Source organism: Lutjanus erythropterus, chromosome 13 (genome assembly GCF_056507025.1).
Source record: "Lutjanus erythropterus isolate fLutEry1 chromosome 13, fLutEry1.hap2, whole genome shotgun sequence".
Taxonomy (NCBI): Eukaryota; Metazoa; Chordata; class Actinopteri; order Lutjaniformes; family Lutjanidae; genus Lutjanus; species Lutjanus erythropterus.
Genome location: NC_139329.1, coordinates 9,824,534 through 9,843,927, shown reverse-complemented (window position 1 = coordinate 9,843,927; position 19,394 = coordinate 9,824,534). Strand labels below are relative to the sequence as shown.

General features: G+C 42.0%; 1 protein-coding gene across 1 annotated transcript; it reads left to right on the top strand.

Moving 5' to 3' along the window:
* Positions 1 to 116: 116 nt before the first annotated feature.
* nup205 (nucleoporin 205) lies at positions 117 to 19,285 on the top strand. Its single transcript, XM_084734204.1, has 42 exons — positions 117 to 250; positions 1,691 to 1,833; positions 2,021 to 2,192; positions 2,475 to 2,619; positions 2,763 to 2,922; positions 3,060 to 3,288; positions 3,419 to 3,583; positions 3,720 to 3,895; positions 4,921 to 5,037; positions 5,129 to 5,266; positions 5,410 to 5,560; positions 5,667 to 5,872; positions 6,572 to 6,754; positions 7,096 to 7,146; positions 7,572 to 7,781; positions 8,362 to 8,599; positions 8,711 to 8,900; positions 9,298 to 9,418; positions 9,922 to 10,003; positions 10,105 to 10,266; positions 10,413 to 10,537; positions 10,716 to 10,830; positions 11,075 to 11,224; positions 11,936 to 12,010; positions 12,188 to 12,345; positions 12,449 to 12,529; positions 12,812 to 13,003; positions 13,656 to 13,857; positions 13,980 to 14,078; positions 14,186 to 14,334; positions 14,566 to 14,757; positions 14,858 to 14,979; positions 15,165 to 15,297; positions 15,581 to 15,707; positions 15,837 to 15,910; positions 16,030 to 16,158; positions 16,360 to 16,486; positions 16,664 to 16,836; positions 17,020 to 17,149; positions 17,336 to 17,464; positions 18,508 to 18,584; positions 18,738 to 19,285. Exons 1-42 carry the CDS (start codon positions 223 to 225, stop codon positions 18,888 to 18,890), a joined length of 5,979 nt encoding a protein of 1,992 aa, XP_084590330.1. The 5' UTR covers positions 117 to 222; the 3' UTR covers positions 18,891 to 19,285.
* The last annotated feature ends 109 nt before the right edge of the window (positions 19,286 to 19,394 follow it).

Here is a 19,394-nt window from a genome sequence, read left to right as displayed (position 1 = left end):
TCAGCTGCACGGCTCTAACAGTCGGAGGACCTCGCCTGAAGAGATTCAGAATTATGGCAATGTTAAAAATATCTTGCCCATTCAATTACCAAGTATACACATTACTTTAAATCCGGCGTTTTTGTTAATCAAGTATTATTAAAGCCTGTTTAGAGAATCAATAATTTTAAATTTCATACCGGCACAAGCCAGGAAGCTTTTGTCCAGTTTTCCGAGCGTATCATGGCGGCGCAGATGGCGGTAAATTCGGGTATGAACTATATATTTTTTTCCATCGACTGTAACTTAAATTTGTTAATTTCTAGCAGTTGTTATTGACGTGTATTTCACATATGAGCACGCACATATTCGCTTTTTAGTGCCAGTTGAGTCGCATGTCATTTGTTATGACCGCATGGTGATGGATCATTCAAGTCCAGGCTTTGGTTGCTAGGCTAATTTAGCTAAGCAAGTTCGCTGCAAGTAAACGTTGGGTTAGCTGTTATTGGTTAAACAGTCGGAAGCAAACACGCTTACAGCTTGTATTAACACATTTTCACATTATAAATAATGACATATGGTCAACATGACTTCTCTGACGTAACACCTGTCAAATGGGTCAACAGATGAGTTCAGTTACTCGGAAACAAACTGAAACAAACTGATTTGGCTTAAGCAAAGAAATGTTTGGCATCACTGTTTGCTTTGCACGATGTACTTCAGGGTTTCCGCGCCTAACTCGCAGACAAGTTCGTGTGACAATTGTGATCCAGGCTGAATCTAATCTCTGGTTTACTGTACTCTTGTGAGCCAACAATGAATCAGTGCCAGTTGTTTCCGGGTGACGTTTGTCAGGTTTATTCATACAGATCTGACTGATGTTCAGTGGCAGCCAGGCATACTAGATGTCTCAAATACAATAATAATAAAATAAATACACAGTGTAACTGAATAATGAAGGTGAATATGTAACAAAGATAAAAGCTTAACCACCTAGTTTTAAGACTAATTTAAGTCTTGTAAGATTAGTTATACCTTTATTGACCCCCGTAGAAGAAAATCAGTTTGACATAGCAGCAAAATATTTAGTTTAGCTCACTGCTGCTATTCATTTACAATCTATCACATAACCATCTTTAATCAGTCTTTAAAAAACTGTATGGTGGTTATACATCAGCATCATACCTGTATCTGTATGAGTTATTACTCTTTGTTGCAAACTGAAAGAGGTTTATAATGTCAGCATCATAAAGGAGTCACTTCCCAATAAGGCTGTCAAAAGTATCTAAGTATTGATAGTCTTTCAATACAGAACTGAATAGTAGAACAATATTAACATTTGATAGGTTAGAAAGTACTAAGAAAAAATATCATTCATATATATTTTTTAATACTAGTATTGTATCTGAGTTTAAAATTCTGGCAAGACAATTCTATAACTTACTGACAGGACTATTTATTGAATAAGAAAGTTATTAACTTTATAATAATATTGGCAAAAGATGATTTGATTCTTGTCAAAATTATGAGGGCAGGATTCGGCAGAACCTCTCGGTCATGATATGTATTATGGAGGATACTTGAAATGCGTAAAGCAAGAGATACCAATGCCAAGTGTGATTATAAGAAATTAACTCAGCAAGATTGGTAGAAATCAGTTCTGTGCAAGTGCGATGAGACAAAACTTTTGAAAGCCCATTTTCTCTCCCAGGAGCCAGTCTGTGGGGACCGCTGAAGGAGCTATGGGAGACAGTGGACGGGGCGGTGTTGAGGAGACAGCCAGAGAGTGTCCACCTCCTAGACCTGCAGCTGAAGAAATACAAAGCACACTTTCTCTCACTCTTTAAGAATCCAGTAAGATGTTGTGCAAACACAAGCACACATTTTGTAATTACTGTCATTTCATATTTCAATGTTACAGTAGTATTCTTCCTGTGTAGTTTGCATCGCCCTTGGTACAAGTAGAGACATTTTTTAAATACAGTGTATCTTCTGAGACAGTAAAATTAATACATCAGGTCTTCTCTTTTCTTATTTTCAGCCAAAGAGTGCCGAGCAGAGAGAAAAGGTGCGTAAAGCCAGCACAGAAGGCATAGCCATCCAAGGTCAGCAGGGGTCACGGCTTCTTCCAGAGCAGCTTCTCAAAGAGGCCTTCATCCTCAGTGATCTGTTTGATATAGGAGAGTTAGCAGCTTTGGAGCTTCTGCTGGCAGGTAAAGTGGACATGAGAAAAAGACACGACTTAAAAGAAAATGTGTAAAGAATGTGTAAAAAAGAAAGTTTAAAGTTATGTAGTAACTTGTGTGACTGTGCATTATGTTGTATTATTTGTTTATAGATACAGCACTCACTTTAGTTTAACATAGCTGTTTATTATTTATTTTAGGTTTGTCCTGATCAAATCCCTGATTTCAGAAAGCCTTGCGTGACTTTCAGTGGTAAAGACATTGACACGTCACACATTATATTTTCTGAATACATTTATCTTTCTCCAGGTGAACAACAGCAGCCTCATTTTCCAGGTCTGACACGAGGTCTTGTAGCTGTGTTGCTCTACTGGGATGGAAAACTTTGTGTGGCCAACTCCCTGCGCACGCTTATCCAGTCACGCCATGGCAAGACCTTCACCCTCGATCTGAGGTAATAATGCTACCTACAAGCAGTAGGCTACATTAAAGTGATGACAGGTGCACATGATGGGCATGCTATTGTCCCGTTGTTGTTTTTTTAATACTTATGTGTTCTTGTAATTTACCTCCACTGTTGTTTGTTTTCTCACTTAGTGGGGAGCTGGTGGCTTTGACGACGCGTTTTACAGATGAACTGATGAACCAGGGTCTGACCAAACGCATCCTAACCTTGGTGTCAGAGATAAATGTGACCCGTGAGTTTGAACGGTTGCAGAAGGAGCGTGGCCTGGGCAATGAGAAGCACAGGAAAGAGGTGGGACTGCGTTCGTTTGAAACAGAGATAATTGTCTTCAAGATATATTCATTTTCTATAATACTTGACTCATTCAAATCCAGAAGCTTTCTGTCGCAACTGAAGTACACACATGTAACTCCCTCTCTTGTCCCCAGGTTGCTGACCTCATCAAAGAATCCCGACAGGCCCTGGCAGACAGCCTGTTTTCATGGACCTGCCAATCACCTTTGACTAAGGATGACACCCTGGCTCTTATTGGCCACCTGGAGACAGTGACAGCTCAAGCTGATGGCTCACTGGACAGTGTGAACCTGGCTCTGGTCATGGCTCTGCTGTACTGCTTGGATGTCAGCTTCATAGAACAGGGAACAGAAGATAGAGAAGGTGAGAACATGTAAAAACACTCACTGGTTAAATCTGCTAAAACTAGTTGCTGTGCATAAGATTGTTTTTAGTTTCAGTGTTTTGCTTTCACGGCTAGTGAAGGACTGTCTCTGTGTCCTTTTTCCTTTAGATCTGCTCCAGGCGTTGCCGTTGCTGACTGAGAGACAGTATGTGTCTGCGGTGCACAGTCGCCTGATGGACGGCCAACCATGGAAGCTTCCAGGCCTGCAGGCTGTGTGTCGACTAGCCTGGGCTCTGTCTCTGAGGGTCCTTTCTCAGCTACCACAGGGATGTGGTAAGGTGTCTGTTTGTTGGACAAGCATTAAATATCCCTTCTAGCTGTTTAAAGGAAACATTTTTGCATGAATATGAGTTCGTGAAGACAGTACGCATTTAAATGTAGTATATTTGTATTTGTGTGTGCTGTGCAGCCCTGGTTGAGTTCACTGAGGCAGACGAGGCTCTGGCTGACCAGGCTCTTCTGGGAGATGTCTTCCTGTTTATGAAGGAGGGCATGCTGGGATGCGAGAATTTTAGCCAGGAAGAGTTTTACATCCGCCGCCTCCATTCACTCATCACAGACTTCCTGGCTCTCATGCCAATGAAGGTGAGAGGTTGAGTTAGAGATTGATTTGTATAGATATGATGTTGCAGAACATGACTTTAACATTCTTGCATTCTTTGTCACTTACATTTATAAATTATTAACAAGGGATGAATTCTTTCTAATACATTCAAGCCTTCATCTCCCTTTTAATGTGCTTTTCATTCAATCCTGAATGCTTCAATTGAAGCACTTAGATATCTGTTTCAGATATAAACAACATAAAAATGTATATGTGCAGCTTTATAATCATGTACCTATATTTATGTGTTTGTATGTAATAGGACACACAGTTTAGTTCTGAATCAACATTTTTATGCATCTGGCCTGTAGTTTGAGAACTAATGTTCTAATAAGCTAGCCGACTCAGATTATGTTGTCCAGGAGTATTTTCAACACCAGTGACTTGAGAAATATCTTGTGTTTAGATAACATCAAACTTGGCTAGCAGGCTAACTCCTCATCCCGTTCCATTAGTTATGTTTGTAACGTAGCTAATTTTAAAATGTACAAGGCTGCTGCTGACACCAAATTATAGCTTATTTCACTTACTTGTCAGACAAGTTGTGTTGTCCCCGGCAGACACCTCACAACTATACTCTTTCTTCGTTGTCCTCAGCACCAAGTCGCACTCAGCTCTCCTGCTGTTGCCGAATTTTTGTTCTCTTTTTGAGTGCAGTTGTTGGTTTGTTAATTAGTTTTTCTTAGTGATTTCTCTGGCTCTTGATAAGGCTGTGGAGCCTGTTCTGAGGGAAAATTTCGGAACTGCAAGTGGTTCCTACTCTTCTCAATGTGTCGGTCAGCTCCATAAGGGAGAAAAGCATTCATTTTAAATCTGCCTTTTGATGCACAGTTTTTGCTGATTTGTTTTGTTCATGACTTGTCTAGTAGGGCAGGTAAATTTCTCTTTGGTTTGTCCTACAAAAAATCCACCTTTTGCAGACAAACCTTAAAGTTGTCTTGCAGTGTCAACTTTTCATAATTGATTAAATTATTTAATTAAAATCCTTTTGCTGTTGTAATTGCAGGTCAAACAGCTCCGTAACCGTGCTGATGAGGATGCCCGTCTGGTACACATGTCCTTACAGATGGACAGTGAGCTCCCATCATCGTTACGCAAGGACTTAGACCACCTCATGATCCTTGTCAGTTTTTTTCACAAACATATGCACATATACATAGATCAGCAAACATAATATTGGTGTAACAGTATTGGTTACTGCTTTGTCTTTCCAGATTGGGGAGTTTTACAGTAAGGACTCATTTGGACTGGAGTTGGGTCTGGAGTTCTGGTGTCCCACAGAGTCTCTCCAACACACCTCCCTGCAGGGATCTTACCTGGGAATGGCGCTGCAAAGGCCTCCGCATAAACAGGTAAGTATTTTCTGGACCCTAGTTGCACTAAAAAATCCGATCCTCCTCACACAAAGCATTGGAAGGAAATGTCGAGAAAACAAATTTTTTTGTACCATTATTTCAGTTGAAAGATTTTTTTCTTTCTGTATGCTTTGATGCAGGTGGTTCTGTCAAAATTTGTGCGTCAGATGGGAGACCTTCTGCCCTCCACCCTCTATATCTCCTATCTCCGTATGCTAAAAGGCCTTGCTAATGGTCCTCAGTGTGCCCACTACTGCTTCAGCCTGCTTAAAACCAATGGAGCCACGCACAGTAAGAGCAAATTGTGTAAATATTTTCAGAACATTAGACTCTAAAAGCCTATTCCTTTAGCTTAACATATTCAAAGAATCAACCAAGTCCATGTACATATGTGCAGGTGACAACATCCAGGGAGTTTCAGGCAGCCCAGTGTCATGGGAACATTTTTTTCACTCCCTTATGCTCTACCATGAGAACCTGCGACGAGACCTTCCAAATCCAGACACAGCACAGTACCGCCACCCACCACTAAGGGGCATCACCCAAAGAGAGCTGGAAGGACTCACCTCATTTTTTCAGTTGCTCACCACCATCATCACTTGGGTATGGTGCAACATTCGTGAGAAGGATGTGCATATTTGGTGACATTAAAGGAATAATTCAGATTATTTGAAGTGGGTTTGTATGAGGTACTTGTTGATAGTCAGTGTACCAGCATGGAAGCTAAGCAATGAATTACTGTGGACGGAATCAGCAGCAAAAGGCATTTTAGCCCCTTAAAAGATGTCCACCAAAAAAAAAAAAAATCTATATCAATTAGAGTGTATGTGTGTGTTTAGACTTATGTGTTTTATAAAGCTAGTTCAGGGTCACAAATTTCACCTGTGCAATATTTGGCATATAAAACGATAGTTTCATCAGAAAAGATTGTTGGTACTGATGGTGAGGTAAAGCTGTGATAATATTCTAAGTCTAGCATACAACTTAACTTTTTTTAAGTGTCTAAAATACCTGATGTTGCTGAAACTGTACACAGCAGTACATTGCTTAGCTTGCATGCTGGTGCCCCACTGTACCTCTCCTAACTGAGGGTGTGTCAACTGGAATCTCCTTTAGCTAATAGACTGACTGTGGATAAGTACCTCATACAACCCCACATCAACTAATCCAAACTATCCCTTTAAGGTCAAGATTAATTTGTGATCAAGTTAATTTCAGTTCCTTACTCATCTTGGAAAAGTTTCTGAGATTGTAATCAAACTTATTTGCATTGTTGTGTCTGATGTTTTTTTTTCCCCCTAGAGTGAAAATGCTCGGCTGGCATTGTGTGAGCATCCCCAGTGGACCCCAGTTGTAGTGATGTTGGGGTTGCTACAGTGCAGCGTTCCTCCCGTCCTGAAGGCTGAAATCCTGCGCTGCCTGGCAGCCTTTGGGAAGTCACCAGAGATTGCTGCTTCACTCTGGCAGTCACTGGAATACACACAGGTCAGCCTTTATAAATTACCAGAACTGTTAAGTTGATAATCTTATAAGAAGAAAAATAGTCTGCCTTTTGTTATTTGAAGTATGAAAAATAATTACTGATAGTTTGGAATTTGATATCTATAAAAAACTTCAATATCAGAACAGCACTGCGAAAAATTAAATTGTCTGTCAGGCGTCATCTGAATAGCAGATTTTCTCAAATGGCACAATAGCTGCGCTCTCTTATCTTTATCTGAAACACTTCATTCATGTAGTCTTATGACATTGTTTTGCAGCTTGCTGTGTGCAGATATTTTTGTATCAAATTTAGAGTTTTGTAACTTCATGTTCTTTTACCGCAGATCCTTCAGACGGTGCGAGCTCCAGGACAGAGACAGGCAGCCGGGATTGAGGTGAGTCTTTTGTGTTTAGTGAATGTGACGCTGAATTCTCACTGCTCAACTCAATCTGAAGGAATGTTCTGAATGTTTATCTGTCTCTCTCAACTTTCTCCTGTACTTAGGTACTGAGAGTAATTAAAGCACATGACAGTGCAGGAATGATTTTTTAATGGTTTGACATTAGATAACATTTGACTGATGGCCTAGTTGTGTTGTGATGCAAGACAATGCCGAAAGGAAGTGATTGAGTTCTTATCATTACATGATGTTGTAGTAAGGTTACTGTGGTCAGTAAAAAACTAGCGACTAAACATAGACCTAAATCTTTGAACAGAGTGAAAAAATTTCTTGTTCAGGAGTTATATACGCTGCAAGGAGATGCACTATTGGGTGGCAGATTAGGTTTTTTTTTCTGATAAGTGTTTTTTCCCTCTCAGGTAGAGCTGAATGAGATTGAGTCGAGCTGTGAGGAATACCCCCTGACACGAGGCTTCTGTCATCTGACCAGCACATTGGTCGAGAGCAGCCTGCCTGTTAATTTGGGGGCGGGGCTACGCGTGCCAGGCTTTCAGCCCTACCTGAACTTCTTACGTGACTCTGTGTTCCTCCCCTTCCCCACCAGAGCATATCGCCATCCAGCTGAGAAGGTAAACCACTGTGTTTTCTCTCTGTGTGTCTTCACAAGGTGAAGACATGTAGTTGCAGTGTGCATGTATGGTCTTTGAATTACACATACCTCTGCTCCTCTGCTGCACCTGACTCAGATTTTTGTTAGTCGAATGGGATTTGACTGTTCAGTACGACAATTCATTCCTTTTTTTTCATCTCAGTGCCACAATAAACTGCAGTATCACCCTACAAGACTCATGTCTTCCTCATGTTTGTCTATGTGGAAACACTAGGTTTCCACACTGACAGAGAAAGTAAAAGTGTGTCTTCCTGTTTATAGTTCAGGTATGAAATTCCAAAGCAGAGTAGAGCATCTCTCCTGACTGGTGACAGCTCTGTCAGCCGCTGTAGTGCTTCAACTGCACTCTGTTTCTATCACCCTTCTCCACTTCCATTGCAGTTCTATCCTGCTATTGTATTATTCTCTCATGCACACAGACTGACAAAAAAAGACAACTCTTGACTTGAAGAACCTCAGGGGACTCTGACTGATGATTCAAATCTTCAGTTTTCAGGGGGCAGTCGTATTTATGTGTTTTTTCATTTGTCATCTCTCAGTGGGAGGTTGCTGACGCTGTTCTGGAAGTGTTCCACAAGCTGCTGCGGGACTACGAGCCCCAGCCATCAGACTTTGTCCAGGAGATGGTGGAGCTGCAGGGCGAGCAGGTCCCCGCCCACAAGCCCCCCGGACACAGCATCATGTTCCACCTGCTCAACGACTCGCCGATGCTGGCGCTCTGCCTCAGCCTGCTGGAGGAGGGTGTACGCCAGCTGGACACCTATGCGCCATTCCCTGGTGAGAGAACATATGCTGCTGCTCTCAGAGAAAGAGAGATGGCCTGTGAGTGTGTGTGTGTGTAATATATGTGTGTGTGTGACAATATGCTCCATTACTCTTCCCCTACAGGTAAGAAGCACTTGGAGTCAGCAGTACTGCACTGCCTACGCCTGTTGGACTTGGCTCTGCAGAAGGAGGTCGTGTTCATGGACCTCCTCAGGGAGAGCCAGGCCTCCCTGCTGGTGTCCCCCTTGGAGCAGCTCCTCCAGGGGGTCAGTCCTCAAACTCGGAGGGCCGATCATATTGTCAATATTGCCAGGTGAGGGCATCAAGGCTTTAATAGAAACTGTGGCATTGACCTCATGGTTGTGATTTTTATTGTGGGATCTTTCTGAATCTCATCACGCTTCTCTAGTTAGTAAGTTGAAATGTTACAAAACCTCATCAGATGTCATTGTGTGTTATATTATTTATATTATGGCTATAGTATGTAACATTTCTGTATTCAAATATCTAAAAATGCAAGGCATATGTTATATATTATGTTGAGTGGTTGTTTAACAGTGAAGACAGTAATTCCCATGATCACATGTTATCTCACAACATCAGCGAGACCTCAGGGCAGAACTTACCTATTGTGCATTTAAGGAAAACTAGTTGGCTAATTTGTTCAGAAAGGGTGTATCTTAATGGTGACATATATTTGTCCCCTGCAGGTATCTGTACCACAGCAGCTCCAACCCAGAAGCTGCCTTCCAAAGTGCCAAGATTCTACGTCGTATCGCCAACTACCCCAACATTCAGAGTAGGCTGGTGGGAGATTTTACACATGACCAGGTACACAAGTCTCAAGTCTTCACAAATGCTATTTCCCATAAAGTTTCATGATATTTCACAAAATGTAGCAGTAAGAAAAAAGGAAAAAATAACATGAAAATAAAAATATCATAAACATGTTAACATTTTTAACATGTTATTTACATATTTTTAGTAGAATATAATTAAATCCTGGATGTCATTCTGCTTCTGATAAAAACCCAAAAATGTTAAAAAACTTGTTTTTCTGAGATATAATTTGACATTTTAGAATAAAATTGTAGTCTGTGTGTTAAGTCAAACAGAAGGACTGCTGTCTCCATTTGTTTACATAAAATGTATAGGTATATTATACCAAAGTTAAGTTGCATACTATAATATATATGTTATAACGTAATGCCTTGAGATTGAAGTGTTGTGTTTTCGACTTGATTCACTGAGTTACATCTGTTAGTGCTTTCAATGTAGTGTTGTTGAAACTTATGTTGTGTTTGAAGTTGAGAAAAAAAATGTCTGTCCTTCAGACTGTGAGTGAGAAGCTTATGGCAGGCTTTGTTGAGTGCCTGGACAATGAAGAAGCTGAGGAGGGAACAGAGAAAGGAGATGGTGAGAGAGACATCTTGTTGTCTTAAAACTTTATCTTCTGCATTTGATTTAACTCCTGCTGTAATACTGAGAAAGCTAAATCATTACCTTCAAACTTTCAGACTCCGACCCACAAAAGGTTTCAAGAATCCGACATGAAACCCAGATCCATATCCTGAACCTGCTCATCACCTCCTTGGAGCTGAAGACGCCCAATCTGGCCCTCTATCTTTTGGGCTATGAAGTGAAGAAGCCTGTGTCCTCCACCAACCTCCAGGACCCAGGTCAGACCACAGCTTCAGCGTTTGTTGGATTAATTATGGTGGATGTTGTGATTTCAGCAGTATTTGTGCAGTGCTGGTTTAGACAGAAAAGGGATCAGATCAACCGAATGTGGTCTTTTAGCTGACGATGGATTTGTGTATTCCAGGTGTGTTGGGATGTCCACGGAGCTGCTTGCACGCCATCCTGAGTCTGCTGCAGAGAGGCACTGAGAAGAGATCAGGACCTGTGCTCACACAGCAGGCGCCACACCTGGCTGAGCTTTGCTACCAGGTACATTTACCTTCTGCTCAAAATGCCCAGAAATTAGGCACTTTGACATGGAGATCTGTGTCTGCAGTGAGAGATGCAGTGCCTTAATTTTTTTCATTTTATCCCCAGTTGGTTGATTGTAGGTATGGAATCCAGTTGTGGGTTGATTTTCTGATTTATCTTTTTTGCCATCTCTCAGGTGATCTACCAGCTGTGTGCCTGCCAGGACACATCCGGACCTACCATGCGCTATTTGAGGACCAGCCAGGACTTCCTCTTCTCACATTTGCAGCACCTACCCTTCATCCTGCCTAGTGAGTACATCCCTGCTTAAATAATATAAAAACTAAGGTGTCAGAGATGTGATGAAAGAAAGAGGCAGGTAATTGGAAAGCAGGAAATGCAGAACATGAATAGAAATTAGTGGTTGATTTGTATTTGTGATTGAAGTAAATAATTCATATTATTTTAACATCACAAAACTATTTACAGTATTGATGCAAATATACCTTAGTACATTATCTTTTCTTCTCATTGTCTCAATTCTATTTTACTCAGGTAATCAGATCGCTGCCCTCTCCCAGATGTCTTGGCTCATGAAAACAGCTGCAATTGAACTCAGAGTGACCTCACTGAACCGCCAGCGTTCACATACACAACGCCTCGTCAGCCTCCTGTTAGATGACCAGCCACACACCCAGCACACTGGTAAATATGTTGTTAAGTGTTTGTTTCTCCAAATATTATACCTCAGTAGCAATTTCCATCATAGCATAAATTCACATTTCAACCTGTACACTAAGGGTGTACTGGTACACAAAAGTTATATTTTGGTGCAATCCTTGGTTTTAATGTCACACTTCTGTAAGTTTCTCACAGTTTAAGAAAACTACAAATTAGAAAATAACATTTTTGCCATTTATTTTGAAAAATATAAAACTTCTGTAGTGACTCATTGGCCATAATTCTTACTGTAACAGTGAATGTTCTCAAATACTGGAATATTGTCAATAAGCCAAAATAAAAAAGCTGACTAGCATGCTACAGCCAAGTACGCAACAACTAGTGCACTGCCAAAGCATTTCAGGTATAACTTTGTATAATTTTGACAGTTTAGGTGACACGGTCTGCTGAAGTGAGGAAGTTGCATATCAATCCAAACATCCTGTACTGAAACAGTTTCACCCCAATTATACACAGTGTTTGAAACAGCTGAATGAATTCTAACTTTTTGTTTTTGATATTTATTAGTTTAAAAGATCTTAAAATCTCGACTTGCCCAGACTGCCAATTCTCTGATGAATATGTTGAAGTAATGATTATATAACTTTGAACACACACTCAAACTCCCAGTCACCATGGCTACACAAAAAAGCTCATTAATCCATGGGCCTAAGAACCTCATCTTTTTCTTTTTAGCTGATGGCGAATCAGGCATGGAAGAAGAAACCAGATCAGTCAGCGGTTTCCTGCATTTTGACACAGTTTCTAAAGGTTTGTGCCCCCTACACATTTAATTTAGATATTGTTAAAGAATCCAGTCAACATTTAGAGACACTTCACAAGGTTAGAGTAAATCATTCAAGTTGTCATTTAAGGCTGTTGTTCTTTTAGAATTATACAACTGCTTTTGACTTTTACTCTGATCTTGACCCTGTTTGATGTCATCAGTGCGCAGGAAGTTGCTGAGTGTGTTGGACGCCATCGACTTCAGTCAGGACATGCCTGAGCTGCTGCAGCTGGACTTCTTTGAGCGCACTCAGATAGAACAGGTGATCTCCAACTGTGAGCATGTCAACGAGCAAGGACACACTGTGTGCAATGTTAAGGTGGGTTTCATGGTTGAACACCTAAACTTTTCTGCTGTTTCAACTAGTCTTTTGTGTTTGACTTTTCACTGGTGTGTAATTTTGTTTTTTATTTTCCTCATAGTTGCTACACAGAGTGCTGGTCGCTGAGGTTAATGCACTGCAAGGAATGGCAGCCATTGGACAGAGGCCCATGTTAATGGAGGTGAGTGAACTAAAACTAATGGGGTTTAATTTTTGTGTAATTTAGCAACATGCTGCGCATCACCAATAACCAAAGAGCAACCATCATACAGTGTGAACTGTAACTTTTTTGTAAATTTGGTTTATTATTAAAATTCTAAAAATGCTCTCTGATTAGAGTTATGATTAAAATGGTCCAGGGTTTGCCACCACAAATGCAGTAAAGCATACACACAGTGAGATGAAAGCTGGAGCTAAAACATTTGCTCATGTTTTGTCTTTGTCCCTGGGTATATTCCTCTAGGAGGTGAACTCCATCCTGCAGCAGGTGGTTGAACGCAACCGCGTGCGTCGAAGTTTGAGTGCAAAGCGACATGCACTGCGGTCCTGGAGGAGCCTGGTGGAGACACTTCTGACTGCCTGCCCTGCTGATCTCATACCTGCTGATGACAGGCAGCTCATCATCAGAGACCTGCTGCTGGACCTGCATGATAAGGTCAGTAAGGATTTGTCACATGGAGGGTTAAACCACTGTAGCAGTAAAATTCAAATGGGCCATATTTTTACTTTATTTGGGTAGAGAAGTTCCTGGTGACTAACCTCCCCATCAATTAATTGTTTATATTACACAATACTACACATTGTCCTACAAAACATGACAACAACTCACTCTTCAGACTGAGCAGGAGCACAGCATATGCAGGTGAACACTGTCATTTATAATAGTTAATGTTAGCTGTCACACAGTTAGCAGTGCCAGCACCAGAAACCTGCTCTCCTTGCAGGTAAACATCCACATGCCTGTAGTGAATGTGGTTTCTCATTGCTGCCATGACTTCAGCTTCAGCTAATAGCAGCATAAACATAAACAGTTTAACTGACTGATATTCCTGGTGCTGACTCGAGGCAGAAACCTTTAAACACACTAATTATACACATCTGTAATTTTGGGTGCAGTAATTATGAATACATTTTTATCTAGGTACAATTTGAGTTACCCCATAGTCTTACTTAGGAACATCTCTAAGGGTGTCATGGCTCATCATTACAGATGTAATGATTGCTAATTAGTTATAAGAGCTTATATGACAAATGTCTTAAATCTGTGGGTTTGTTATAACAACTAAATGTTGCCATGCATTGTCCAGGTGTTATCTGAGGATGCAGCAGGAGAACTGATGCCCATTGTTGCTGGGGCAGTCTTCACTCTGACAGCCCACCTCAGCCAATCAGTCCTTTCTGAGCAGCAGCAGGGGGTAGGATTAGAAGCATCCTCTGGCTTTGCCTCCATCGCTAACTCTGCCCTGCACCTGATCCTCCGCAAGCTGCTGGACTTCATCCTTTGTACTGGTAAGTGATGACTTTAAAAACACTGTTACTCGTAGGTACCTACATTTCTCATACAGGATATGTTGCTAAGTTAAATCTTGGTCAGGTTAGATTTTATAATAATGTCTTTTTTACACTTCCAGGAGGGGGATACCAGCGTCTGCGTGCACACTTGTACGGCTCTCTGCTATATTATCTTCAAATCGCCCAGAAACCTGAAGAACCAGACACTCTGCAGACAGGTACAACACATAAACATTAATACAGGTAGTCAGTAAGTCCCCTATCTGATATCATTTCAAACGGACAATGCACTGATGTTGTCTGGTGTCCCTCTTCGTCCTGCCAGCTGGGAAGGCAATGTGGGAGCGTCTCACAGCCCCTGAAGATGGTTTCTCCAAATTGCAAAGAGAGAACCTCGCAATCATTGAGAGCTACGGCAAGGCTCTCATGGAGGTGGTGTGTCGGGACGCCTGTGACGGCCATGAAATTAGCAGGGTAAGAGCCAAACAACAACACTGTACTGTCATTTACAGATGCAGTCAGGATCCAGAAACATAGTCAAGTTTCTGTCTGTGGAGGCCTGTTCAGAGGCTAAAACCAAATCAGAGAAATTCAATCTAAATAGCTGAGACAAATACCTCTGCCTCTTCTGAAGATCTAACCAGGCTCTTTGTTTTACTCTCAGTGCTTGCTTTGTTATCATGGTTTCCTCTTTCTGACCGTCAGATGTTGGCTCTTGCTGTGCTGGACCGGATTCTGTCCATTGACCGTCAGAATCAGTGGCTGGTTTACATCTGCAACAGTGGCTACCTGCGGTCTCTGGTGGAGAGTCTGAGACAGGATGATGCTGCCCTGCAGAGCCTGCTCACACCTCAGCCTCCCCTCCTTAAACCACTCTACATCTACGAGAGCAAGATGGTGAGGAGATGTGTGCTTAAACAGACACACACTGTTTTGCACTTATTATTATTCTTATTATTGTTATTATGAAGGTATAAATTTTGCTGTGTGTTTTCAGGCTTTGCTGACACGTGTGGCTAAGACGGGTCAGGGAGCTGTGGAGCTGCTGCGCTGTGGGCTGGTGGCTCAGCTGATTGAGTGTCAGGTATTTGACATGGTACCTGACAGCGATGCACACAGGTATGGAAATGGAACGAGGCAGTGGAGCCACTTCAAAGAGTGTTGTTATTATAGACTTGTTCCTTGAGAATTTTAAATGTAAAATTTACGGTAGCTTCTTCCTCTCATGTCCAAATGACCTCTGTGTGAAGATGTCTCTTTACAGCGTTAACTAACTTTGTGTCTGTTCCCTCGTGGGTCTACAGGATGATGAGGGACCCATCAGGCTTCATCCCCAGTCCTATGGACCGCTACAGGCAGATTCTCTTACCGACCTTGAGGCTCTTTCAGGTCATCTTGACCTCTACCACTATGAATCACCAGCAGGGGGCGGCACAGGTGAACACACAGCTAGTGATAATTTTTCCTTGAAAATCTGTATAGTCATGCTGTCTTGTGCCTCTGTGCTCTGTATACTCTGTATATGCTAGTAAGAATTAAAGTTTCAGATCTGTATCTGTGATCTGCTGTGTAGCAAATAGATAACAGGATTTGAAAATGACTACATCATAAAAAATCGTTCAGTGTGTGCAAATTATTATTTTCTAAGACATGAACATCATGGAAGTGTTATGAATGTTGCACTTACATTCTAAGTTTGTGTGTGTATGTGTGTGTGCAGGTTCTGCAGTGGCTGATAGTCCATGCAGACACAATTCAGTCCCTGTTGCGCTGTCAGGAGCTGAGTATGGCAGCTTTGCAGGAGCTCTCTTTGCTTACTGGCATCATCAGTAAGACAGCTCTGCCAGGTACAATCATACAGTCAGCTATTTCTTTAGTTTATTCACTTTGCCATCTGCCATATTTCAGCATTTCCATTGTTTTCACAAATAAGAGATTTGTGACTGGTGTATCTCATGTACTGCTTGGTCTCTCAGGTGCCCTCGAGATGGGAGGGGAGGTCAACAGTGCTGCTCTTCTGGAGTTCCAGGGTCACATCAACAGATTCCAGGTTCGATAGTTACCATTGTTTTTATCATATCGAACATATATACGTTTTGTGTTGGCGTCTCCTGTATCTGTGCTAATGCATGTCCATCTCAGTTGGTAATATGTCTCCTCTTTTTTTAGCGCCTGTGTCTGTCCCTGCTTGGCCGTCTGGCGGGCAGTGAGCGAGAGAGGTTGCTAAAGCAGGCTGAGATCGCTGAACCTGGAGATTCTGCAGACAAACGAGAGGAGATGGAGGTGGCCATGCAACAGGTCTGACAAAACATTCTATAAATGGAGTAATGGTAGTGTATTCTAGAAGGATGTTACCAAGTAAACCTATCACATATTCCAGCAATCTAACAGACTATGAGGACAGAAAAGGATATAAAATGGCACTGAGAAATGCAGGTCATGATTATTCATCAGTACGCTATTGTCAGTGAGCTGAGAGGTGTTGTTCACTGTGTCCAGGTGTGTGCTAACATCATGGAGTACTGCCAAACTCTGCTGCTGCAGAGCTCAGCTCAGGCCCAGTTCAGCATCTGCCTCTTCAGCCCATCAGGCAGCGAGCCAGCTGGCAGGGATGGAGGACGCACAGGTCAGTGATATTCTGTCCGTACTGAAGAAGAGGAAAAGCAATTTGACTCATGTCATGTCATGCCTTTATACAATATTGGTCCCTTTAAGCATCTCCTTGCTAATATATTAAGCCAGATATCTACTAATCTAGTACAAGTTTGAGACTGAACTGTGGCTTTTTTTTTCTTTTTAAAAGATCTTTCATCCACTCTGCCATCTATGGTGTACTCCCGGGCCCCCAGCTTGGGTCTGGTCATGTACCTGCTGAAGAACAGCGCTGCAGATTTCTTTCGGTTTCACCAGAGTCACAGACAAAGCCTGGGCAAGCTGCAGAGCCTGGATCAGCTGCCTCCTGAGGAGCTCAAGGAGGTAATGATGGACCAATACACTAAGTGTCCCACTCACCACACTGCTGTACACGTTGAGCAACTGTTTTTTCTCCTTATAAATGGTGAATTGAAATACTTTATGAAAAAGTAACTCTTTACTTTTTGAACCTTACTGGCCAACATCCATTGTCCTCAGTTCTAACCACAGATATCCTCTCTGTAGTTGTGCCAAGGCCTGGTGTCCGGCCCAGGAGGGGTGGAGAAAATCTCATCAGTCCAGAGGAGCTTGTTGGCAAAGAGACGACTGGTTCAGCTCATCAACAACAGAGCCAAGCTGCTGGCCCTGTGCTCCTGTATCCTTTGGCCCCTTGTAGGCACAGATGTGGTCATAGGACAGAATTAAAAAATAAATCTCACACATTGTCCATCACTAAGTGATTGTATATTTGCCTGTGGGAGTTTAATATGTTGGAATAACATTATGAAGAAACATCACATCAAGAATTGCTGTGTATTGCCTTGACCTGCGTTTTCCTCAGATGTTATTGAGACCTGTTTGTTTGTGTTGTGGCGCCACCTGGAGTACTACCTGTTGCATTGTACTCCCACTGACCCTAAGGACTCCCTGTTGCCTGGAGCCAGTTTGTACAGATCACGCCTCACAGATGGTGAGTAAAATGTCACAGATGGGGCTGAGTATTGTTTAAAGATGTCCAGTACAATACTTTGACTTCAGTAGCCACGAGGAGAGGATGTGTTAACAGGCTAACCTGTGAGCTAATAAGAAGCACAAATCTGTGCAGACAAGTAGCCGGCAGTAAAAAGACCATACAGTGATCCCTGTCTCTGGGCATAATGTTGACTTTGGGCATAATGTTTTCCCTTTCACACATGCACTGTAAACCCAGAGGAGCTGTAACGTGTTTACCCAAATGCTTGATTAGTTGTCCCAGACTTAACCCTGTGGATACAGCCACATGTGAATACAGCAGCTAATTGTCCAGAGTGCACAAGTGGGTGTATTGATGACGTTGCACAGTTTGGAGCTGCTTAGTCTCTTCTCTTCTTTCCTACATATTGCTTTCCACTCTTTCTTTTTTTATTCTTTTCATACAGACTCTCTGCTAATCAGTATCAGCCTCCATGAGTCAAATATTTTTTTTAGCTCACATGCATCACCCTTCTCTTCCATCATGGTAAAGTTGGAGACTCACTTTGTGTTGATATCAATGCTAAAACAGTCATCAGTACTGAGGAGTCCTCTGTAATGGTGGCTCCACTCCACTTCCAACATTTGAGAACATTTCTGACACGGACAGTCTCCAAATGCTTGTCACATGTGTCTAAGGGCAAAATGTCCTGACCCAATTTTCAAGACTTATGTAGTTCAGAGTGCATTTGTGAAAACGGCCGTAGTGTTTTTCCTGCATGGCTCTACAATGTGCAGTGTTAGACCGCCTGTCACCAGCATTGTTAGATCTTAGCAGGAGCATTGTGTGTGCTTAAAGTCCTTAGTTCTCAAAATTTGGTAACAAATGACAAGACATTTTTCCCATACTTGATAAGATCAAAGCGATTTGGTCGGCGCCACACAAGTATTAAAGTCTGGTACCCAACCCTATTCACAGATACAAGCACATTTAAGCCAGGATTGGAATTGAGTGAAATTAGCTTGATTGCAGTCATAAACTTAAATATTCCATTTCTTCAGACTCATTTGGCGGGTTGCAGGCAAGTGGAGGTCGTTCCCTGGGTCTGTCCCGTGTCAGCCAGCAAGACCTTGACCTGGTAAGAATTGGCTGTAAGCCCCAAACAAACTACACACGTTGGCATACGCATGTTGTTGTCTACACTGCGAATGCTCCTATAACAAAACGTTGTGTGTGTCTACATTATGTAACCACCTATATTCCTCTCTTTGTTATGTTTGTGTGAGAGCAGCTGAAGAGCGACATGGCCGCAGGTTTCGGAGAGGCTCTGCAGAGGAAGCTGCTGGAGGTGGAGGGTTTGTACAGCCAGGTCCGCTCCCGCTACACCTTCATCCAGGCCCTGGTTCGCAGGATCCGTGGCCTGCTTCGACAGCCCAAAAGCTGAGGCAGACACACTCAAACAAAAAGACTGACCAAGGCCCAATTACTCAGTTTCTTAATGAACGAAAAACTCTGCCAAGCAACACCAGACCAAAGTAAACTACCAAGGACCCCCACTTTCTGTCTGTTTGCTTTTTCTGGCAACATCACCCATTTATACTGACCTGTTGCTGCCCCTCTCTTGAGTAATTTGAGATGTTAATGCTGTCAGAACATGTGTATTCTGTGTGACCAATCTTTATTGTTTTTGACTAATGCTGTGCAAAGAGCGTTTGTCAAAGAAGTGAGTGAGTAACTTGCACAACACCCTTTGAAAATTTTACTTGTTAGGAGAATTTGATATTATTTAGTTTGCTCTGATTTACTTTTCTGAAAATAAAAGTTTTCTAAGTCTGTTAATTGCTTATCTAGTTCAATCACGCATTACAAACCAAACCACCTACACCACACCAGTAATTAGCAGAATTTATTTGCTGACAATGGCAAACTGGAGTCACTATCTCAGAAC